The 23,429-nt window shown below is 38.4% G+C and overlaps 1 protein-coding gene across 1 annotated transcript in view; it reads right to left on the bottom strand.

The window, feature by feature from the left end:
- The window catches only part of MAP7D2 (MAP7 domain containing 2), a 36,084-nt gene that overhangs the window by 7,282 nt on the left and 5,373 nt on the right, over positions 1-23,429 (bottom strand). Inside the window, exons 4-11 of the mRNA XM_041472382.1 lie at positions 18,033-18,147; positions 17,036-17,134; positions 14,998-15,108; positions 13,582-13,704; positions 10,570-10,718; positions 9,364-9,491; positions 1,384-1,616; positions 887-1,013 (exon numbers count right to left, since the gene is read on the bottom strand). Coding sequence (XP_041328316.1) covers positions 887-1,013; positions 1,384-1,616; positions 9,364-9,491; positions 10,570-10,718; positions 13,582-13,704; positions 14,998-15,108; positions 17,036-17,134; positions 18,033-18,147 — 1,085 coding nt within the window. The remainder of the gene's footprint in view (positions 1-886; positions 1,014-1,383; positions 1,617-9,363; positions 9,492-10,569; positions 10,719-13,581; positions 13,705-14,997; positions 15,109-17,035; positions 17,135-18,032; positions 18,148-23,429) is intronic.

Here is a 23,429-nt window from a genome sequence, read left to right on the forward strand (position 1 = left end):
CATTTTAGTACGAAGCGGGGTGGGCGGGTTAGGTAATGAATATGTATTAGGCATTTTGGGAATTACATGGGAATTACTTTTCAGATAAATAGAGAGCTGGAGCCTGTGATTCTTTGCACATGATTCTGGGAGATGGCTGCCTATGTGTCTGGTGCTGTCAATAAACACACCCCTTTCTAACTTTAACTAGTTGGAGAGTTCTATTCCATGCTTCAACCCTGCCCACTGTGTCTGTAGTAAGAAACCCCAAAGTTGAATCTAGACATGCAGAATTAATGATTTATTATTACAGGGTTGAAGGAAGTGCATGGTTTGCTGACATTTGCAACCAACATCCCATGTGGAGAACCACCAAAAAGCCTGTTCCCAGAACAGAGCCAGAACTTCACAGCTCAGACAGCAACCTTCATTCTGCCCACACTCAGCCCTCAATGCCTGCAGCAGAGTTGGGCAGGAAGAGGAGCTTCAGGTTAATTATGAATGATTCAAGCTTTGCCATTTTATGCATATCCTGCTCCTGCAAGACCTTTTCTGCTACATGATCTAGCTCATTTAAAGCCACCTAAAATATTTTTTTACAATGTAAAATACTTCAGGTATGCCCAGAATGCAGTGTGCAGTACACTTCAGCATGGACATGCCTGAAGTATTTGGAAAAGTAATAATTTATTCAGGGTTCTTGAAGAGGCCAAATTATTATTTTTTAACTTCACTAATCACGGAGACTGCAAAAGACACCAATGAAATGAGTCTGAAATTAAAGAAATTAACAAAAACATATAAGCAGCCATTTGATTCCAAAACTACCACAGTTTCAAGAGACCTGTATCTTCAGCAATACAGGTTAAATTATTAGGCTATAATTTTCACAAAGCAACAGAGAGACCTTTCTCGTTCTTCTCTTTCCTGTTTTTCCTTTTCCTCTTGTTCTTTTTGCAGGCGTGCCTGTCGTCTTTTTTCAGCTAGAATTTTTGCAGCTTCTTCTGCATCACTTGTTCCCGCTGTGATCTTCCCTGGGAAAAGAAAACCAAGGATGGAAAGTCAGGCAGGGAGCAAAGAGAGTGCCCAGCAATTCCAGGTTCATACAGGGGCTGAAATGGGCCTGGTTCAGGGTGGTGAGACACCTTTTTAAAACCACATTTCAGCATTTTCAGCAGAAAGAAGATGGAATAGATAAGGGCATCCCTGGATGTCAGCATTTTCACATCTTCATTAACAATTGGTACATTTGTGAAAACTGTGTATTCACAGGTTCCAGTATGCATCTTTACACATTCTCATGAGCCTGTGACTGAGCAGCCTCATGAAAAGAACAGCTCATCACCAATTAAAAGTCTCAGGGACCCATCATACTTTGCACTAACATCTTGCAGCAGGGCTCACCTTCACTGTTCTCAGCCTTTCCAGCAGAAGGCACGTGCTTCTCAGGAGCCACCTGGCCCACGTCATCAGTGCGTGCTCCTGGGGACTTCAGGTGACTGACATTTTCTTTCTCCTTGTCTGCTTTCTTTTTAGGTGTTTCCTGGCTGCTATTGGAAGTGGCACGATGCTTCACAGGAGAAGCTGGATATTGTTTGGTGTTTTTAGGAGACTGAGGATAAGTCTTTGCAACTGTCCTGATGAGTGAAAACAAAAAAATCAAACACGGCCAGATGTTAAACAGCTTGGAATCAAACTCCATCTTCACATTTCTCATTCTTTCTTGTCTCTGGCTACAGAGGAGTGTCAGCTGTTCTGCACAATACTGAAAAGAACCACCTGGATGCAATCAGAACTTAAAATGCATGAAACTGACATAGAAGTGCACACGATTACAGAAAATTGTCATTAAAATACAGCAATAACACTGTCTAAGGTCTAGGTGAGAGAGAGGAAATTGTGGACAACCTAAACCAATGATTTTAGTAATGACCATTTCAAAAGAATTCTGTCAACTTCACTGTTTCTACAGTCCTTCTCAACATGCAAACCCAAGCTATGGCTGCTCTCTGTCTGTAGAAATCATAATGAGTTACAGCATGCTGCTTTCATCTGAATACCACCTTGCCAACCATGGTCTTTTTCTAATCCTATCTGATTTTCCAAAAAAGCACCAAATACTTGTATATACAAAGGTAAGGCTGGGTACTACTGAAAGAGACAGAACTGATAAAACCATTATATTGTCAGCAACACTGTTTGAGTTAGTGCTTTTTTCAGCACCAACACAACAGACTCCAAACTCAGCCCCTGGAGCTTTTCAGAAGCTGCACTTGTGGTGCTGGCGATGCACAGCAGCAATGCAGCCCATTGCCCATGTGGCTGTTGCACACTTCAGGTGAAGTGATAGCCCTGAAGCCAGTTCTGGGAAAGTGGAAGGGTAAAGATATCTGATATTCACTGAAAATAGGTGCACATAAAGAGAACAGATTACCAGGAAACATAAAACTACACACGAATGCTATTCATTATTCATGTAACACCAGTAACTAGCACTTGTAACGTTAAGAAAGGCTGGGATGTGTGACTAAGTATTATAAGAATAAACAGATTACAATCTTAAAATAATGATTTATGTGAGTCTCATTAGAATAAATTATCTTACATTAAAGTGAATGTTACACACATATTGCTAACCTTCTTCCTGGATATGCAATTATGATACAAATGTATTATCCCTTATCACTTTTTTCATCTACACTATATAGAGTTTCATGTAGCATAACATGCTTTCCGGACTACACACTCATTCTGGCAGACCACAAACATGAAAAACATGATCAGCAGCTAAAAATTAATGGAGTGTCAAGGTTTGTATAGATCTAACTATAGTATTGTGTGGTCAGAGACCATTATAACTAGAACAGTATTTGCATTACAAAGCACACAATAAAAATAAGGCATCTTATACAACTCCTCCCCAAACTCATGAATTCTGTAGAAAAAAGGATTCTTTTCTACCATATTAGACTGCATTTGAAAGAGGTTGAGACATTAGACTACAAGGAGCTCACTCAAAGCTGCCTGGTTTGTGGGGAGGAAAACACTGCTGAGTATTGCACCATCCTTACTTTCTTACTCCCACTGAAGAGCCACCACAGAGTCCAAAAGCCCTCAGGCTGCAGGAACAGTAGCATCCAACTAAATTTGAAGTTCAACTCAGGTACCGCCTGCCCGCAGGCCCAGGAGCTCCCTGTCAGCTCAGGTCCTCGCCCTTGGTCCTTGGCTGAGCTCAGCTGTAGGTAAGCCTGTTCTTCTTGGCTTCCTAACCTGCTCATCCTGACATGATGTCCTGCCTTGTCCTTGCACTTGCCTCAGTAAGGCCTTTGTTGGCTGTCACTGGGCTCTTGGTTGACCCTGGTCACTTCTTTTGCCTGCCATGGGATGGGGTGCTGTGGGCAAGGTCCCTGTCCTTGTCTGTCCTGCTGCCACCCATGACTCCTGCTGTTCCATGACAGAAGCAGGCTTTGGAAGATGTAAACAGACAAGTCTGATTTAAGTTCTTGAAGAAAACAGCAATTAGAGAATGAGTTTGGTTGTGTTGACCAAATCCGGTTTTAGCACTGTCTTTAGATTCCTCTTTAGGTTAGAGATGCAATTCCAGGTCCTTCTGACATCAAAGGCAGATTTCAAGGCCCCACCTACACATGTATATCTCACATGTGCCTCATCACTGCGGACATTTCCAACTGTATTTCATAAAAATATAATTGCTAAATAGAAAACATTTTTTCTCATATTTTTCTGCAGCACAGAGGGTGCTTCTTGCTAATTAGACACTTCTTCAAAGCAGAGTCCCTTCTCGCTGTCTTTGGTTCACATTTCCCACTTTACCGCATGTTCCTTGCAATGCTTTTGATTTAACTTGTTGTGACAGAAGGAGCAAAACAGGCTAATAACTAAGGCTGAGTCATTCTCAGTATTAGTACAGAAGTAATTGTTCTCTAATAAAGACATGACAATCAAAGGGGTCGGTAGGAAGGAGTCTAGTCATGAGAGCCATGTATCTTGCACTGCACAGGCATTAGAGAAGACTGGTTGTGCAACTCAGCTGGTGGATTAGAAACATGTGCTGAATATATTATTTAGCTACTGCATCTTTGAACTTTAGACTTACAGTAATTTTTTTTTAACCAAAGTGCTATAGGCTCTTAGACCAGAACAACAAGAAAGTAGTAGAGTTTCATATAAAGTAGCTAAAAGTGAGAAAAATAGAAGACCGATTACTGTAAGGATGAGAATAATGCAGTGTGTAAAGTGCAAAGCTGAGAAAGTCCATCAGGAATAAGAATAGTTTTTCAGAATTTTTATATAATTTACTGGATGCCAGTAGAAAGTATTAAATTAACATTGTATTTTAATTGTATTTAAAACTCTCAACTTAGCATCTTTAACACTCCTTGACACAGGCAGAATTGTTACTGGAAAAAACACTCCTTCTAAATAGCATTTAAGTTATGCTGTTTTACACCAAAAAGAGCCAAACTTGATTGAGAAGGCAGAAAAATGGAATTACTAAGAAGAAAAAGATTATAGTCACTTGTATAGAAGCCTGTTTAGGTTTAAACCATGGTAAGAAAGTGGGAAACACAGAATTATGCCTGATAAGGGTTAGAGAATTAAGATAACAAATCACTGAAGTCCAAGAAGTGGTAGCATGTCAGTGGTCAGACAGCTTACTCGTTCTCAGTAACTGGATTTTACAGGGGAATACAGAAGCACCTTCCTCTCTCTAAGAAGACATGAGTTTTCTCACCTAACTGCCTTGAGCTAACATGAGGGCAGCAGCATGACAGAAGCTGCCCCCTAAGTGCTCTGCTAGAACCTCTATCAGTGAGGATCACTGATTCTTAATTACCATGGCTCCTATTTAATTACGAAAGGGATAGTCCATTCTGCAGAATAATGTCTCAGGAAGAGCATATGAGGGGTTCTGAGCTTACTTTTGCTAAGCAGAGAAAATAAAACACATGTAGCACACAAATCAGATGTCACACCGAGCTCTGGCCATAAAGACCAGGGCAGAGAACAGCATGCTCTCCTGAAACGTCAGCTATGTGGCAGGTCACTGATTATGGCTGTCCATGAGGCTGACTGTAAATCAGAAATCTTCAGCAATGCCAGAGCTGCATTATTTTTCTCCTTTCTCTCCATTAATTCAACAAAAACTCTGCTGAAACCACACCAAGGACCTGCATGTTCTCAAGCCTGCTTTCTGACATTGCTCTGATCCAAGCTATTTTTGCTCTGTGACACTTTCTCAAGAGCAGTTTTCTTTCACTCTTAGTTTTGATCTTTTGTAACCAAAGACAGATTCATTTCTCTTTCACATTTCTTAAAAGAGAAAAAACTCAGCATAGGTCTGTAGAATAGTCTTTTGAATAGTTACATTATTACAGATGTCTCAAAACTGTGAACCGGCCTGTTATCTGGCTAACTGCTGAAAAATCCCTCAAAATACTCTTGATCAACATTCTACCCATTGTTATTATCTTTCCAAGCCAACACAAAAACTAAGAGTAGTAAATGTAGCACATACAAAGTAAAAATCTAAAATGGGTCACTGCAGGACATAGAAGCTACTTCTGTGGAGAATTCACCACATGCAGACACCTTTCCAATAACTAATTTTTAAACACTTTACAAGTTTGAGGGGCACATTTCTTTTTACTAGTCTATGTTCATATTCCATCAGTATTCTGCAATTTGACTGAGCATGCACATACATTTCTGACATCAAAAGTGTTTCCCCCAAGCTACAGGGGGCTGTCACCCAACAGAACCACCAGGTAAAGGGTTCAGTTGGTGAAACCACGAGCAAAGGACAGTGACCAACCTGGACCTGAAAAGGAACATGAACCACCACCCATCAGCAGCACCACCCATCAGTCACCTTCCCCTTCCCCCTTTCTCCTTCTCTCAGGAGGTTATGCTTTGGCAAAAGAATGTGACACACAGGCTTGTCAGAGCTTTCAATTTTATTCACTGGCTCACACTGTGGCTCATCTGAAGATACTTAAAACTAAATCCTACTTCCTCGATTCAGTCAGATGCCATTGATTTATTTAGGGACTATTTACCCAAAGACATGTGAAGGACACAGGCTTTATTGTCTTCCTGATCCATAAGAAAGCACACTTACCTATTCTCTGAGGGATACTGCAAGAATAAACTGATTAATGTACAGATCTTCCAAGATGAAGCATAAAACAAAAAATTACCCAAACCCCTCATCCTCTTATTATTGATCCTGTGAAAGATCTGAAGAAAATGAACACTTTGCACCATCAGTATCCAATAGCAATTGAAAAAGATTAAAGACAATTTCTCAGTCGTTCAAACACTCTAATCCATTAACTTTCATCTTGTCCACATTAAGATTCAAAAGAATAGTTTTGGACTCCTTTCTGTGACATTTCTTGACATATTTACTTCTCCAAATAACATCACGTTTAGAATTCCTTTGCCGCTTTTAATTGTTGTTCAGCATATTTTGATTTTTCCCCTTTTCTCCTTTTTATATCTGTATCTGTTCACTCATCTCAGATGTTATGTTTTTGGACTGACCTTTTTTGCTTTCTCAGTAAAATTTGCCCATCCAAAACATTAGTGTTTTATTTATGTAATTACTGGAGTAATTCCATAAATAAACTCTCTTCTGCCATTAATCACTGGGTCTCTTTAGGCTGAAGTTTTATTGTCTTGTTTGATCCTGTTTCAGTTACTTTACCATGATTAAAAGCGCTTTTTATTTAACAAATAATGAAATAACGTATTAAGAAGACAAGTTACTGCCCACTCAGAAACCAAGATGACAACTGTGAAGAACTGGTAACTAGAACAATACCAAGAAAACTTGAATGCCAAATCACATATTCTTAAGAAAAGAAATGCATACAGCTAATTGTCATGTAAATCACTGGCTGTGCTTGATTCTTTCCCCAGCAGCTTTACAGGTTAAGGTGCTATGCCGGATCACTAACTACGAATGCTGTACAATATGTATTCTTATTTATTCCAGGTTACTTTTTCAGTCATATAGTGTGCCAGAAGGAGAAAGATTAAACATGTACAAGATTGTTTGGTTTGCAAGGAGAATGAGTATTTTTATACATATTTAGTCAGACCAAAATGATACTTGAATGGCAGATAATGTTCTTGCTGGTCTTAAGAAATAAATAAATAACTAAATAAATAATCAAGAAATAAAAATAATACAATTAATATATAATAAATCTTGCTGGATTTAAATACAGGCAGTACGGCTTTTGGAACCTTCCTTTAGATTGTATAATCTTATCTCCTCAATGAAAATTAACAGTGGAATTTGAGTTGCAAGAAAAATGCATATATTATCACTATTTTAATCTCTATACAATAATACAATATGGTCATTAGCACAATTTTAATTTTAGAATTATGAGGGGAAGTTCTGAAAGTGCTGAAGCAGAACTCTCTGCAATCAGTAATAAACATGGATTTAAACTCTATTTACTGTATCTCTCATAAGGTCAAGAAGGGTGTTCTAATTGGGCCACGTTAATATTAAATGCTCGGTAATACATTCCTAGCCATGGTCAGAATCAGATTCCCTTGAGAAAGAGAAGGAGTGGGGGGAAAAAAAGGGATCACTACTGTGGCTCACAATCACAGAGAAACCCACCAGCAGGCTTCTTAATTCCTCCATGCAGCATCTGTTTCTTCTTCTAAAAACAGTATTCCTTATAGGCATGAAAACATTTTACTGTACAAAGGCTATTATAATTTGCACCTCTGGAAAAAATTCTCCATAATTTTCTAATCTTTTATGGAAATTAGTGCTTCAAATTAAGATTGGGTATACCTTTTTCATGAAGCACTAAAGAGCTGCCTCTTTTTCTTTTAACCCTTGGACATTTCTCTGATGATCTGCACTAACTTCTGCCTGCCCAGCAAGCAGCACTTGACACTAAGCTAATTCATTTCCCACCAATCATTTTGCTCAACTAAATGTGTCTCTTGGTGGGTCTTTTTTCTCTTATACTGGCTGAACAAACTGAAAAATGCATTCTGAGCAGGGAGTATCAGTACTTGCAGAATAATATACTGTCTTAGAGCTCAAACTTTTTTTTTTACTTTACCTTGCAGAGTGCCACTAGACAATGATCTGCTCAAACTGTAGTAAGAAAGCTGACTGTCATTACCATTGCATTTCATTCAATTATTCATAAAATGGATGTAGTTCATACCACAGAATCTGATGACATGTATATTACTGAAAGTTTGAGAATTTGTATCTTTATAAGGAAAACCAAGAAATGCAGTGTCCCAGTTACATGCAAGGGGATGTCTAAACCAGAAAATGCTGAGAGTCAGATGGTTTCCTTACGTTGTCTAACATCAGATTCACACACAAAATCATCCCCCACTAAAGGGCTATGCCCTCAGAGCTGAAAGAGAAAAGGAACACCAGCTGGTTTTTCAGGCAGAAGAAATCTGTCAGAAAGGGGATCATCAAGCCTGGTTCAAAATATGGCCAGCTTCAGGTTAAAAAAGATAAATAAGACAATTTTCAAGACAGAAGTGGCACCCACAAACAAGGTCTAAGAGAAAGTCCAAAACAATCAACCAGCCAAATAAATTAGGCAAGTACTGTAGACCAGGACTACTTTAGCATACTCCTACATTAGAGCCAGACTTAATACTCTGTTCTAAGAAACCTGGAGACCCATTTGCTTAGACTTGAGTTTCAAGCTGTGGTACACATAGAACAGTTTTCAGCAAAAGACAATCAAGAAAAGCAAGTCAGTTGTCAGCAAGCCCAGATATGCTATAGATCCACAGCTCTGCATTAAAAAAAAGGCAACAAAATACAGAGGTCTGCAAATGAGCAAAGGTTAAAACTAATGGTTTAGACGACACATAGTTAAGTGTATTTATGGCACCAGATGGTCATGCCAACAATAGGAAATGCATATATTAAATGCTGGAATTTCTAGTTAGTATTCATGATGAGTGCATTTCTTCACATTAGGCAGTTTCTTCAAAATCAAACAAAAAAACCCCATATTTAAATATAAATGTGAAGTAAAATTTCATGTGAATAATGAAATGTACTGTAATTTCAAGACTGAAGAAAGGTAGAGAGAACTGTCTCTAGTGGGTACTAACACTATTACAGATATCATATTTGTCATCTACACCTCTCCTCTCACCCATCTGTATTTGTGCATATTTCATATATATATGCACATATTTCATCTGTATATGTGCATACGTATTAGTAAAATTAACTAGATTTTATACAACACTTCAAAGGAAGTTTTTTGGAAGGAAGAATCTATGCCTTATTTACAGGTAATGAGAAATTCACAGGATATTTTTCCACTAATAAGAAAAGCATACTTAGGTGTTGCAGGAGATGCAGATCTTCTGGACATGGCAGCAGGAGAATCAGACCTTCTCAGAGGAGATCCCATACCAGATGATGAACCAGGTGTTGCAGGTCGCTTCTCCTTCTTTATCTTCTCAGTCTAGAAGAACAGTTCATTTTAATTTCCATAATTAGGATCAATAAATCAAAAATACATTTGATTGTTTCATTAGCAAGATGGCATATAAAGAGATTTATGTGGCACACCTGTAAAAGCTTTTTAAACAGGCAGCTCAGAAGTGAGGTGCTATTAATAGTTGTTTTTTTACATAGACATAGCACCCACCCACCCCTGTCTTGCATGGGCAGAGCATGTAAATTTCAGATAAGTAATACACATCAGAGCCTCTGCAAGAGCTCTTGGGAGGGGGGTGGCACTGGGTGAAATCTTCAAAATCATCCATATGCCCCTGCTTAGACATGATCAGCAGTCCAAACAGGCATCTCACAGAAATGGTGCTGCATGTAACACTGAATCACACCTAAGAATGACACCACACAAATCCTTACTCCCGGCTTTGGCTCTCTCACTTGCAGCTAATTTACATGGCATGAATCCCCCTATCAGTAAGTATTACAAGATACAGGACCTTACATGAATATTATAGCCCTAACACAGAATTTTTTTAAAGCATGCCTTAAGCTGTGTAGACTCAGTGGAGGTGAGTGACTTGCCTTTTCTTTTCTGGAAACTACAGTGGATTGATAATGCATCTTTTAAGCAAACAGAATTAAAAATGTCCACAGAAAGAGTTAAAGCAATTGGTGTAACACAAAGGCATTATCAATACACTTGGGACATTTCTGAAATATATGAAGCTTGCTCATTAACCAGCAAGCCTGGATAGTCATAGTCAGGAGGGAATTCTATTTGTCATCCCCATTCCCAGAAGTTCTAAGCAAGTCCACAAACATACACTTCAGTGCCTCAGTTCTCTGAAAACAGGAGTGTTGGTGTTCCAATACCAGCACTCAGCACTGATTCCCAGGAGAAAGAAGATATTAAAATATTCCTTAACAGGAGCACAAAGGCAACAGGTGTTGGGAGGGCTTACTTTTCTACTGCTGTTTCCTATAGCAGGGGAAACACTTCCTTTGTATTCATGTAAAAGGAAAGATAACAAGCAGAAGCTTCATCAATTTACCCAGCAGTGAAATCAAAACCATTACAAACTCACCTGAGTAACTTCAGCTGCAGGTGCCCCTTTCATGGCATTGGCAGTGGAGGGTGAAGTTGCCTTCTTCCTGTCGGTGCTTCGGGTGGGGGAAGGCTTGTAGGGAGATTTAAGAGGACTAGCTGGTGCTACACGAGGACAGATATGGAATACTAAAGAGTTATAGTACAATAGCAAGAGCAAAAAGGAGCACGGATAGAGGAAGTAAAGGAGGGGAGAAAACAGCATACTTTTATGTTATAATGTTCAAAGGTAGTTTTAAAGTAGTTTTTAGTGTTTTAAAATATCACAACATAATGCATTCAACATGATCCCTTGTTTATTAAAACTGTCTCAACTGAAATATTTTATAGGAAAAAAATTATCTCTGAAATAGAATACTCTTTTCTTCATATATCTTTTGAATCACCAATTGACTAATACTATGACTCTTTTTTCTTCTAAGAAGTCCAGCTTCCTTTGCATATGATAAAAAGAGTAAGCAGATAATGCTAATTGGGTGACTTTTGAACACATACTGCAAAACAGGGAAGGTGACAGAAGCATAGGGAGTTTTGTCTTTTTTAAACCCTAAACATGCAAAGTCTCCTAAATATGTTAATTACTTTCCAAATAATATTCAAACAAAAAAATTAACAAAAAAGCCCCCAAATCTAAACTAAATGCTGCTATAGGTATTCCAGTTATTGTTATTTAAGGGAGACATAAATTTGAGCGTGACACATGCATTACAACCTGTAGGGCAACTTTGTTTTACTTGCAATATGATCAGGATTTTTTAAAATGGGATATTTTACTCCTGATTTTGTTCATATTGCCTTCTAAGATGAAACTTTCACATACGTGTAGAACAATCAACAGAGTATATGTTTTATCAATAAGACAGACACTAATTGCAATCAAGTGATAGAATGTTTCCAATTTTAAGTCAGGAGGGATATTGACTTTGAAAAAGTAGCAATTATGCACTAATGTAAAGAAAGTCACATTCCCAAATTTTTTACTAGAGACAGCCCTAATAAAATTTTTATGAAGCCTTTTTGAATACTTTGAAGTTTAACTGGACCTTTGTACTCCTTGGCCCACTTTCCAACCAACTGGCATAAGGTCACTGTACATTAACAAAAACATTCAGAAACTTAAAAGCTGCCTAAGATAAATATTTTTACTTCAACTGTTAAAAGAATTAATTATGCATCCAGTAACAATTGTTACTGAATATCTTGACTTCGTGTGACATTAATAATGTGTTGCTGTAGAGTCTGAAATTGAGGCTCCTCATTTCTAAGCATACAGAAAATATGCTGTATGCTGAAAATTGCTCTGCAGTAGCAGAACAATTTTGACCCCAGCATAATGACAGGAGGCACAGCATGAGCTCCTGGAAAGAAAGATCCCTCTTCCTTATTCAGAAGTAAATTCTATGGTGAGAAGTACATGACAAATAGGAGATGCCCCTCAACTGTTTTGCTGGCAATTACTGACAAAATGTTAATGGCCTCTGAGATTGTTGTTTTCAACCTGTGCTACAGCCTGATTGCCTTGTGGGGAAATGGCAAGAGGATGCTTGCTCAAAAAGCTGTTCCCAAAATCAGCTGCCCTGTTTCAGCTCAATGAAAAAGCAGTTTTCAGAACAAATTGTACCCTTGTCAGACATGCCAGTGTATTACTTTAAAGATCCTGTGATGAAGAGATAAACATGAGAATTTACAAACAAAATGAGAGAAGAAGGACAAAAGTCATCCTTATTGATTTCTTTGATATCAAATACAAAACAGGAAAAAAAAAAAATCAACCACAGGTGGCCTCAGCAATTCAGCTCAAAATCTTAAGCAGAATGTACTGATCTAATTTTGACTTGGGTTTTGCTCACTCTTGACAGTAGCTGGTCCCTGAGCAGTAATGAAATTGGGCACTTTCTCAAGTACTATATAAAAACATTTCTGCTTCCAGTAGAGGCTGTTTCTAATGTAGAAACAAGGGAAGCAATTTTAGAGGCATTCAGTATCAATGTCCCTATGCACTGAACAGAGAAGTAACACACCAGGGAAAGCAGGTTTACTTAGCAATTCATTTTTAAACAGCTTTGCATGAAAAGCACAGATGTAGAACTGAAGCCTAATTTAACCAAGATGTGTGAAAACACTCATCATAAAGATGATCAGTCTTTTATAATCTAAATAGTCTAATCTTGGAAAAGTGTGTCCTTTTGCAGACAGGCATTTGGGTGCATGCTTTGGGCTCTTTTTTGTTTGTGTGTTCCATTACAAGTAAAAAGGGCTGTTAAACTTTTGTCTTGTTTCAGCCAATGCTATCACCAAGTATGGCTTTACCATAAGAAACCACTCAAAGCCAGGTACTTGCCCAAGTATTAGCAGGACTGGAAACATTATTTTTGTAGATGTTTGCAAAATAATGGTTTTATTAGTCTACACTTTACACATAGGAATGGTAACTATCAAAAGATCAATAATTTCTGGAACTGACACCTTCCTTCCTATCAATAGTCTGGTTTTCCGTATGTGTATTTACACCTATACATATATATAGGCGTCACATAGACACAGTCACACAGTTAAAGACAAAAAGATACTTAATAGATAGAAACTGGAACCCTGGTAAAAATAATTAAGTCTCAGTGGTGCACTGGGAGTTTTGTTCTACATGCTATTTGGGTATGACAAGGCTGATGTTAATAAATCAATCAGAGCCTCCAAGAGTTGTCATATCCTCGTCTAAAAACCTATTTTTTAAATGAATATATTAATTTTTTTTTATAGTTTGCAGTTTTAATGATTTTTTTCTAAAAAAGATATTCAGAATAGCACAGAAAAGATAATGTGCTTTTCAAAGATTTTAAATACACTGTTATCTGAAACAACTTAGTTCATCATTGATTTTGTACTGTCCTGTAAATTGCCATTTGTTTCATAGTACTCCATTTCTGCCAGAGCTACATAAATGCAGCTGAAAATATACCTCAATGGTTTCAAAGTGAGGAAGTCACATTTTTACCTGGAGTATTGTACTGCTCAGAAAGCATTAATGTACTTCTGCTTCTGGCTAAAGATGACTGTGTGGGAGTCAGCAGTCGAGAAACAATAAAGTTTTCCATGGGACTAAGATGCATGCGGTGAGCTGAAGGATGGGAGCAAATATAATAAAATTTAAAATGCAAAGAAATAAAACAATGTTACATTAAAATAACTGAAACAAAATGATGAAATGATTAAATGAAATAACAAAAAATTCTTGAACTTTGTGAGATTTAAAATACTTGAAGATAATTTTCATTCCCTCTGAAAAAAACCTTCTAATTTCTCCATTGTTTTAAATTTCCCACTTATACACTACACACAGTAAGGTTAAGATCATGTTGTATTTTGTTTTTACTCAGAGGCATGTTCCATTCTGCAAAATGGTTGCTTTCGTGACTCAGCAAGAAAAAAGTTTATCTTCTTCCCCAGCAGGAAAGGTAAAACACTTGGTAGATCAGCGCAGCTGCTCACTAATGTGCCACCTGTGCTGGGACTGCATTTGAAATCTGCCATCTCACATGTTACGTAAGTCTTATTTATACAATATGCCTGCATTACTTACTGCTCCATAAATGTAAGTGTCAACTATATAAGATATATATATATATATATAGATGTTCCTATTACATGTATATATAGCCATCTGTCATAATAACCTCAAAGCTTCTGGTGAGCTTAAGCAATTAAAAAATTAAAATAAATTTACCTTCTCTTTTTCATTCTAGCAACAAGCCTTCATAATTTATTTCAGTAAATATATTTTTTCCCATTAGACTTTTAAAAAATGGGGTGTAAAGAAATAAGCAAACACAAAATAAACCTAAAAAAATCCAAAGAGTTCACAGTGAGATAAACCCTTCAGTGCTCTTTGTAGTGTTTAGCAACCACTAATCCTACAGGATGATCATCTTTTGTGGAGTCACTTGAGGATCAGAGTTTCATAAGAAATTAACGGGCTCTAAACTCTGGTCACCAGATTGAAGTCTCCCAGGTGGCTCATCAGACATATCCCTACATATGCAACAACCAATATCTACTGCCAGGCCACACCTTTGCTTTTGCTTTTTTTTCCTTATTTTGATAGGAGGTCACAAGCAGTACAGTTATAGGAAATTGCTGCAGTTGCAGCCTGTACTTAAAACCAGGTTTGCTGGAGTATCAGAATTTGGAAAAGCATCAGTAAAAGGCCCATGGCATTTGTTGCTGGACTACGATCTCCAGCATGGCAGCACAGCCTTGGGACAGGCTGCAGAACCATGTTAATAATACAGAATCTCTCAGATGTTTGAGTTCCTTTGAATAACAGACATAAGCAAACCCCAAAGCTCTATGGACCAGAAGTGCTTTAAGCAGAAGGAGTTTATGCTGGCAGGAGACCAGCATGTTCACTTGCCTCTGTCGGGGGAATGCGTTATGGCCGCTGTGGAGGACGAGAGGCGTTTACTGATCGGCGACTCCATTTGCTTTGGCAGATTCATTGTAGAAGCTGAAAGTTTGTCACATGCTGCAGAGAAACGCATTGAAGATATTTGTATTCACACCACAGTGTTGATAAACTCCAAAAATTAACCTTGCATCTGTACTCGTGGCCCTTGCACTGATCACAGCACTGAACTGGCATGAGATGAGCTCTTTCTGACCACTGAGGACCAGCACCCTATGACACATGCTTTGGCATGCAACTTTTCTGCTTGTGAATTTAACATTCCAGTTTCCCAACAGCCTATTTTTTATACTGACACTGATAATTATATACCAGCACAAGCATAAAGTTACCCAACGAAAACAAATTGCGTATATGGCAACTCCAAACACATCCTCATTCCCCCTCCCCTCTACCTTCAGTCTGGAAGAGCTGAAGTTCACATCAGACATTACTCTTATAATAAAATGACATAACCAACATTTGTGCATCTATATGAGACCTCACTGTTTTAACGACTGAGCTAGCATCAGCCATTTGGCTTTATCTTTTTGTGCTTGAGAAGAACTAAAAAAGAGAAAAAAAATAAAGACCTTTTTTTTTTTTTTGGTACATTTTCCTTCTGAAATACTATTCAATAAAATCTGCTTGAGCATAATATCCATTTCCTACTTTGAGATTCATTCAGCTGAATGAAAGAGAAATCTTACTCAAGTATCAGTACAGAGTACTAGTACCTGATGATCACTGTATGATACTCAGAAGCTAAAAGCACAGATGCTTTGTCCCCTACATTTGAATTTTACTTCTTTCAAAACCAAAAGTATTTTCAGCTAGACACGTATGTGACCCTAATTCTGCACCTCCTAAGTTACTGCCGTCCCTATTATGTCCATCAAATCATTGCCTTAGTGTGGTTTCTAAGATTTGCCTCCATCTACTACAGTAAACAATGCAATTCACTACATTTCCTTCTTTAAAAAAGCAGATATAATGCTGGTATGCTGCAAAACATCAGTTGCACAGGCAAATACCTTTGCACATGAACAACAATCAGTAAAAAAATTGAATCTGTTTGCACAGAAATATTAGTTCTGTGAGATCATAGGCAGAACAATATTTACTGTGAATTCTGTAGGAGTAATAGCCAAGCTTAACTCCTCCTTTGGGGGAGAGAAGGAATCTACTTCTCAAAAGCACAGGCTGTGTTTTCTTTTCAAAACACCAAATACATTTGCAATCAAATCAAATCACATTTTCAATTTGAAATCCTATATGCAATCCATTTGTTATTTTGGAGAACTCATCTACTTCAGAGCCCTTTTATGGGAATAAAAATTAAAAAAAAAAACAAAAAAAAAAAAAAAAAAAAAACCCCCCAAAAATCCCAAAACAAACCTACAAGAACAAACTAAACCTGAACAATATAAAACATGCTTGCTCAAATAAAGTCAACCACTTGAGTTTGTTACAAATTCCAGCTTGGCCAAAATTTGTTCTAGGAAGCTGAAAACATAACACGGCTGTTTGTACCAAATTTGCTTGTTTTCAAAATATTGCAGAAGAAGGCCCTTGAGATGGAAAAAGAGGGCTGTTTTGATGAAACATGGTCTTCATAACACATTTTCTTACTGTGCAACTGAAATTTTTGCCAACAGCACCTGTGCACATCCATTAGAACTGTCAAATATACATGTAATTACATACACACACAGAGCACCCACAGAATTAAAAAAAAAAGAGAATCTGAGCAGTAGAAGTCTACAGTTACTGAGAAAACCATGAAATGCCTCTACTGTGCTGGAATGTGAGGCATGCACTGCTCCACCATGGCAAAATTAAAAGGAAATTAAAAGACACTGGTCTACATCACTAAGAGTAATGCTGTAGAATACCAGACTGAAATGATAAGAAAACAGTGGTTAAGAAGAACAAGATCAGTGGATGGATTACAGTGATTAGAACAGTTATAAACGAGACACGATGGTACTGTGATTCTCTGAAATACCATTGAAGGAATCAGCAGGAGCAGTAGAGGTCACAGGGTCTGGAGGAAGGGTGTTGGCAGCTAAACCTAGAACAGGGGGTGGGGTATTTTCTGATTCACCTACACAGCAGAGAAATCAGAGCAAAAAGAGGTGAAAGAAATTACTGAATAAGTCGGGGGAGCTGGAATTAAGCACAAACTGCATCACAAAGAAAACTGGTTTCTTTCTCAAAGTATAAGAGATTTCTTCCATTATTATAATTTCCTGGCTTTTTTAATGACTTATCATGAAAACTATGATATGAAACAATTTGTCTTTTTAAAGTTAAGTATACTTACACACTGTTCACAAAAGAGTGTTACATTCCATCAACACCTAAACATGGATGTTTTTCCCTATAACATCATTTTATTCAAACCTGACAAATTCAAATAAATTATATTATTTAAAAGAGAAAACACGCACCTTTCTGAAATATAAAAGCAGCACATGACTCATTATGTAATAAAAAGAAGTTCCTCTGAAGCCAAAGCAAAAATAGCAGTAACAGAATGTACGTGGGGAAAAAACCCAAACTATTTTAAACTGCACATACTGCATAGTCATCTAGAAATTCTTACCAGGTTTTTAGAAGTACCAAACAAAAACATCATTTGCAAGCCCTAGACAGCACTCAGTCCTTTGGTGCATATTAAATTTGCTAACTGTGTGCACGGGAAGACAATGTGGAAGAAACTATTAATGGAGACAATGCATCAATTTTAATTTTAGCCTTTAGCATCCTCCAAACTGATTCTGGTTACTCTATTAAAATGATCTGCATTCCTAAAGTTAGGAGGAACCTGTCTCCACAGAAGGTATTAGGGAGAGGAAGCCCGGCAAGCAATTACAAAGCACTTATTCACGCCCCAAGGCAGCGGTACCACCCTGACTATAAACCCATCATACTTACTATCTCCACAATCTCATGCATTTTGCACTTCCAGATCTGCAATGCAGGCAGCCTGTTTCACTTACCATCTCTGCCTCCTGAGCCTGCAGCCAGTGCTCCTCCCCACGACCATCGCTTCTGCTTCTGTTCCAGCTGCTGGCTGCGTTCGAGGGACCGGCGCATCATGGCTTCTAAACGTTCCTGGTAATTTTGGTACAAGCCCAGACACAAATCCCAATCAGTTCTTTGGGGGCTTCCTTCCCCCGCCTTCTGAAGCCACGCTAAAAATACACAGTTCCCCTGTTGCTCCACACAAGATGCTCACAGGAGCTGGCTCGCAATAAAAGAAAAAGAACTGAATAAAGAAGGTATCAGCATGCTACCTACCTCCAGATATGTGTATCCTTTGTCTGCAAGCCACTGAGGTCACTACAGAGGCCTAAGTAAATAACACAGGTTGCATCACTGCCTAGCATCTGCTCCTGCTGGTGAGGCTGCTGCTGTGCACTGGACTTAATTTGTATAAGAATAATGCTCGACAAGCATTAACTCCTTCTTGTCTATGCAGACATCAGAATTTTTTCCCATCCCTTTCTGAGCACAGTTAAATTGCTGCAATGCCAGTGGCTCCACCTAGTCACTCAGATAAATGATCACTTCAAAGCCAAAGTAGGTTACTTTGCAGGATGCCCTACTTATTTATTTATTTTTACAAAAACTCCCTTCTTTCATCTATATTCCTTAAGTCTAGGCATTTAAGACCTTCTGATTTTTTTTCTTCTCTGTGTATTTATTTTAGTGCATACCTACCTCATACTGCCCCCAAGATTTACTTTTTTCCCCCCTGCCACCCCCATGGTCTCCATGAGTTAGGATTTTCACAGGGGAAAGAATAAAATTAATTTCTTCTCTCCCCAAATCTTGCTCTACCTTTAACTTACAGCTAATTATGGTCACTTTATTCCCTCTCCATCACCTCTTGACTCTCAAAGACCTTCACTGAGTTTCATTCCCACCTCCTCCCAATGCTAGTTTCTCAGTGATTTATTGTGGCAATGATCCCTGCACTTTTTCTTTTCTTCCTTTCAAGCAGATAAAATGTGATTCTTCCCCACCCACAATGCCATCATCTAACAGCCTCTTCCTTTCCTCCTCCCAGTACCTCATTCGCATCTGGCAACCTCCTCACCCTCACATTTCAGCAGCCCCGCCCCTACTATGAAAGATAAGTCTACTCTTGCTGCCTCCAGCTCCTGCCCCAGCTAGTTTTAGCCCTTTGATCCTATTAGTATTTTTGGTACTATTCCTTATTACCTTTGCTATGTCCCTTTGGTCTAGCATAAAACTCCTACTCTTATCCACTTCAAACTGGATCCTGCAGGCTTCTGCAGGATGTGATTACATCATACCCATTTTGATTTTTATCAATCCCCTGCTCTATCTCCAATATCTTTTGGCAGCTCAGATAAATTGTGAAAACCCTTCATACATCTCTTGGCCAGATTACTTTCTCTCACTGATTAATGCCTTTGGTCTGGCTTTCCTGAGCTATTTTACAAAAAAATTTCACTCTTTGTTTATACGTGTGTTTCCTTCAGGCTCTGCACTGGTGGTGGCCCAGTCATCTCTGATGAAGCTCCTTCAGCACATCAGACCCTAAAATCAGGCACCTCCAGTAATCTCCATATTTTTATACATGTACCTGCAAACTTTGTCGTATCTTCCTGGGTTTCTGACCCTGGTCATAGACTTTTTACATTGCCAGATAACCAGAAGATGATGAAAGGACATCTAAAATATACTTCTGCCTCTCCCACATCTTTGAAGTATCTCTTCTACTACCATGACTTGCAGTAATTTGTTTCTGAGATCATTTTTTCCACCTCACCCAACCCTGCCACCAGTTATCCAACAGTGTCAACAGCAAGGCACTACCTTTTTAAGTCTTTAAGCTTTCTTCTAATTTTATTACAAATTACTTGCACTCTAAAATATGCTATTACTCTCTATACAAAGAGTGAAAAAATAAATTCTTGCATCCTCTATCATTCCCAGCTCTCCTGCCCCTGTTACCTTTTGGCCAGGTGACCCACCCTGCTGTCACAATTTCTGCTGCTGTGCCCAGGCAGACGATCTTTCAGTCGTGTCGTGAGCTCATGGTCTATCAGGTAACATCATTCAAAGACCACTGAGAGCAGGCAGCTGCTCCCCTGCCCCCTCCCCCCTTCATCCCCCCCTCTGTCTGCTCAGTGCCATCAGTGTCCAGGCAGGCATGAAAATGAGAGCTCTGCCTCTTTCCTTCTCCCTACAGAGCAAATGAAGGAAGCATCACAAGGCTCAAGGGGAGCCTCTTCTGCAAGAGCACAGAAACCCCCACAGTCCTGAATATCCCAATTGCTTCTTACACACACCCTGCCTGTGAAAAGGAAACAATCTTTTTCCACACTCTGGAATCTGAAGTCAGTCCTCTCTGCTTTAGTTTCCTACAGTCTTTCTTCTCTTACTACTTGATGATACAAGTTTGACATTTAAATCCTGTGTGTGTAGGCTTTGCTTGCAAGTTTGTGCTTTTTTACTTTTAGCTCCCCACCTCTCTAACTTAATTCTGTCTGAGCCCCTTTTGTTTTTCCAAACCTCACGTATTTCATCACCAGCTCCTCTCTGCAGTGTGCCTCTTTTCACCACTTTCTTCTACTATGCAGCTTGTCCCAATCTATCTTTCTACCCACACTTTACCAAGGAAAATTACCCTCCCACTTCTTTCTCATTAAATCATACTCTTACCCGGAACCATTTTTTTCCCATTTTTCCATTTCCAATGAATATTGTTATTCATTAATCAAAAAGGTAAGATTAAAGCAGTCATGTCTGTTTGCTGTCTTGTTTGGGGTTTTTAAACAATGCTTGGAGTAAGCAATATTCTATAGTTTGCAAAACACAGAATACACTTACACCACCTACTATCAAAATATTGTTTCAAGAATAAAATTCATGCTGAAATAGATTAAAGAAATTAAATGACATTTCAGATGCATTTGAAAGCCCATGCTACCTACAATCTGAGGTTGAAATCTTCAGTTACATTATTTGGAGAGGATCATTCATTTTCATTTGCAAAGAGCCTTTCATTAGAGCACTATAGAATATAATTATTAAAACTACAAAACCTCTGCAGATATAGGTTAGATAAAGAACAATATGAAGGCTGCTTTCCACAAAGAAAGGATAGTTATTAAAAAAGATTTTAAGTTGGCACAAAACTAAAAAGGCAAAAAAATAATAAAACTTTAGCAAGCATAGCATAAGCAACTCATACATTAATAATTTGTTCCACGATGAAAACTAAACCACAAGACAAAGCTTTCCTTCATCAGCAAACAATGCGGAAAACCCTTCCAGTCTATGTTATAGGTGAAACACCTTCTTGAAAACATATCAGACTATGCATGTGATCTCATTTGGAAACTCTAACAGCTACAGATAGAGGAAATAATGTATGCTCTCAAGATATAGGGAGTTTTTGCACAAAAAAACCTTATAATGCACAAGCACTGCATGTAGGTTAAACTAAGAATGAATAAAATCACAAGGCAAAGCCATCTACTTTTAACATCTAAAATACACATTACTTTTCAAAATCCAGTTATTCATGCAAGTTTTCCTTAGCCTGACAATAAAATAAACACTTGTATCGTCTGAATTAAAAACAAACAAAAACCCACCCCTCAAAACTTAGTCAAATTACTTGTTTCCTCACAAGTAAGTTCTTTCCTTTCCTCTGTGTAAAATATAACACAGATGTGACTAGGAAAAAAATAATGCTTCAAGAATTATGACTTAAAATAATTTGTGCAAATAATTCTAAATCAATCTCCTTATATCTGCAAGACAAACATGTGAAAGAGCCCCAAACCATCTCTTCCTCCTCACTTCATATATAGCACTGTATGTAAGTAGCTCACTGTTTCCTGAGATTATCAGTTGGCTTCATCTTTGGAATGGAGTACAGGAAATAATTAAAGCCAAAACATCTTGAGAGTTTTTCACTCTTGCGTCTAAGCAGATACTTTTTACAAATGTAACAAATAGTGCACATGCACCAAAACAATCTCTTCCCAATAACCTGTGTACAGCTAGACATCTATTTACAAGGTATTTCCAAATTTACATGGAAGTTCAAGACAGGCAAAGGAAAAAAAAATTAACTGAAAAAGGACTAGCTTTACTTTTGTCCAGTTCCCTGTTAAAAGAAATTTTAAAATCACTTCTGTAAAACAACACACTGCTTTCCTCAAGGCTGCTTTTACTAAAAGAAGTGGGCAGTAATACAAAGGGAAGGGCAGTGATACTGAAAGACCTCTGTAGATAAGAAAGATGTAGTCAATGTAGACAGAATAATTTCTAAATATTATTTATTCAGTTCCTTCTGAAGAATCTGACACTTTCACTGTGCTCTGCAACAACCTCCAGCTGCCCCAAAGAATTCTGACAGAATACCTTGATTCCTACCAAGAGAGACCTTAAAACTACCATCTCTTAACTGGCATTGTAGAGCGGGAAAAATTAACCCAAATAAATCAAAATTTAGCTACCTCTTTAAGAAGGTATTTGCAAGCAAAATGGTCAAGCAGAAGATACTCTAATATAGGAGTCAACAAGTCCCCACCAATTTGTTAAGATATATTCCTCTCACACTCTTTCAAATGCAACAACAATATTTTGTAGAAAAATATTTAAATGACCTCCTCCTACGTACACTACTTTCTGCTCTGTTAAAAAACAAGGAAAAATAATTCAGGGAAACCACACAGGACAACCAGTAAGGCAGAGAGCAAGGAAGAAAATCTCTCCACTTGTCATTTCAGACAGCTGATGAGCAAGTAAAATGGGTACTCCAGTACTCAGCCAGTGTAAACTGGTCTTAAAAGGAGAAACACTGAGAAGATGGCACAGTACACACTGGCTCACTGGCAGGGGCACACACACCCCCACCAGCTCGGGGAAACACATGCACAAAGCTCTTCCAGTAAAGACAGTCTTAAATGGCCAAAATTACTCACAAGCAGTGAGTAACTCACAATGCCCAGGGAGCTGCAGGTTCATCACCATCCTTACTCAGACTTCCACTGTTACTATGCATACAGAGTTTGAGGAGTTCATCACAACAGTAAGGGCCAGGGAAGGTGGGACTAAACTGGCAAATCCTTTAGTAGAATTCAAACAGATTTTGATAAATGAGGAACAAGAAACTGTGAAGGGAAGCTAGGAGGTGATGATGCCTCCTATTCCCATTTTCCTTCTCCTCTCACTCTCCCCTGTTCTACAGATCATGCCTCTGTGCACCCTCTTCTCCTTCAGAGGCTCCTGGACTTTCCTCTCACAGCTTTAATCCATCCCCAAACAAGCAAGCATCCTCTCCTGTCCTCCTGCCCACACAGCCTTCTCTCAGGCTCCTCAGCCTGGGGGACAAGAAGGGTGGAAAG

Source organism: Pyrgilauda ruficollis, unplaced genomic scaffold (assembly GCF_017590135.1).
Source record: "Pyrgilauda ruficollis isolate IOZ18807 unplaced genomic scaffold, ASM1759013v1 scaffold29, whole genome shotgun sequence".
NCBI classification, from domain to species: Eukaryota; Metazoa; Chordata; class Aves; order Passeriformes; family Passeridae; genus Pyrgilauda; species Pyrgilauda ruficollis.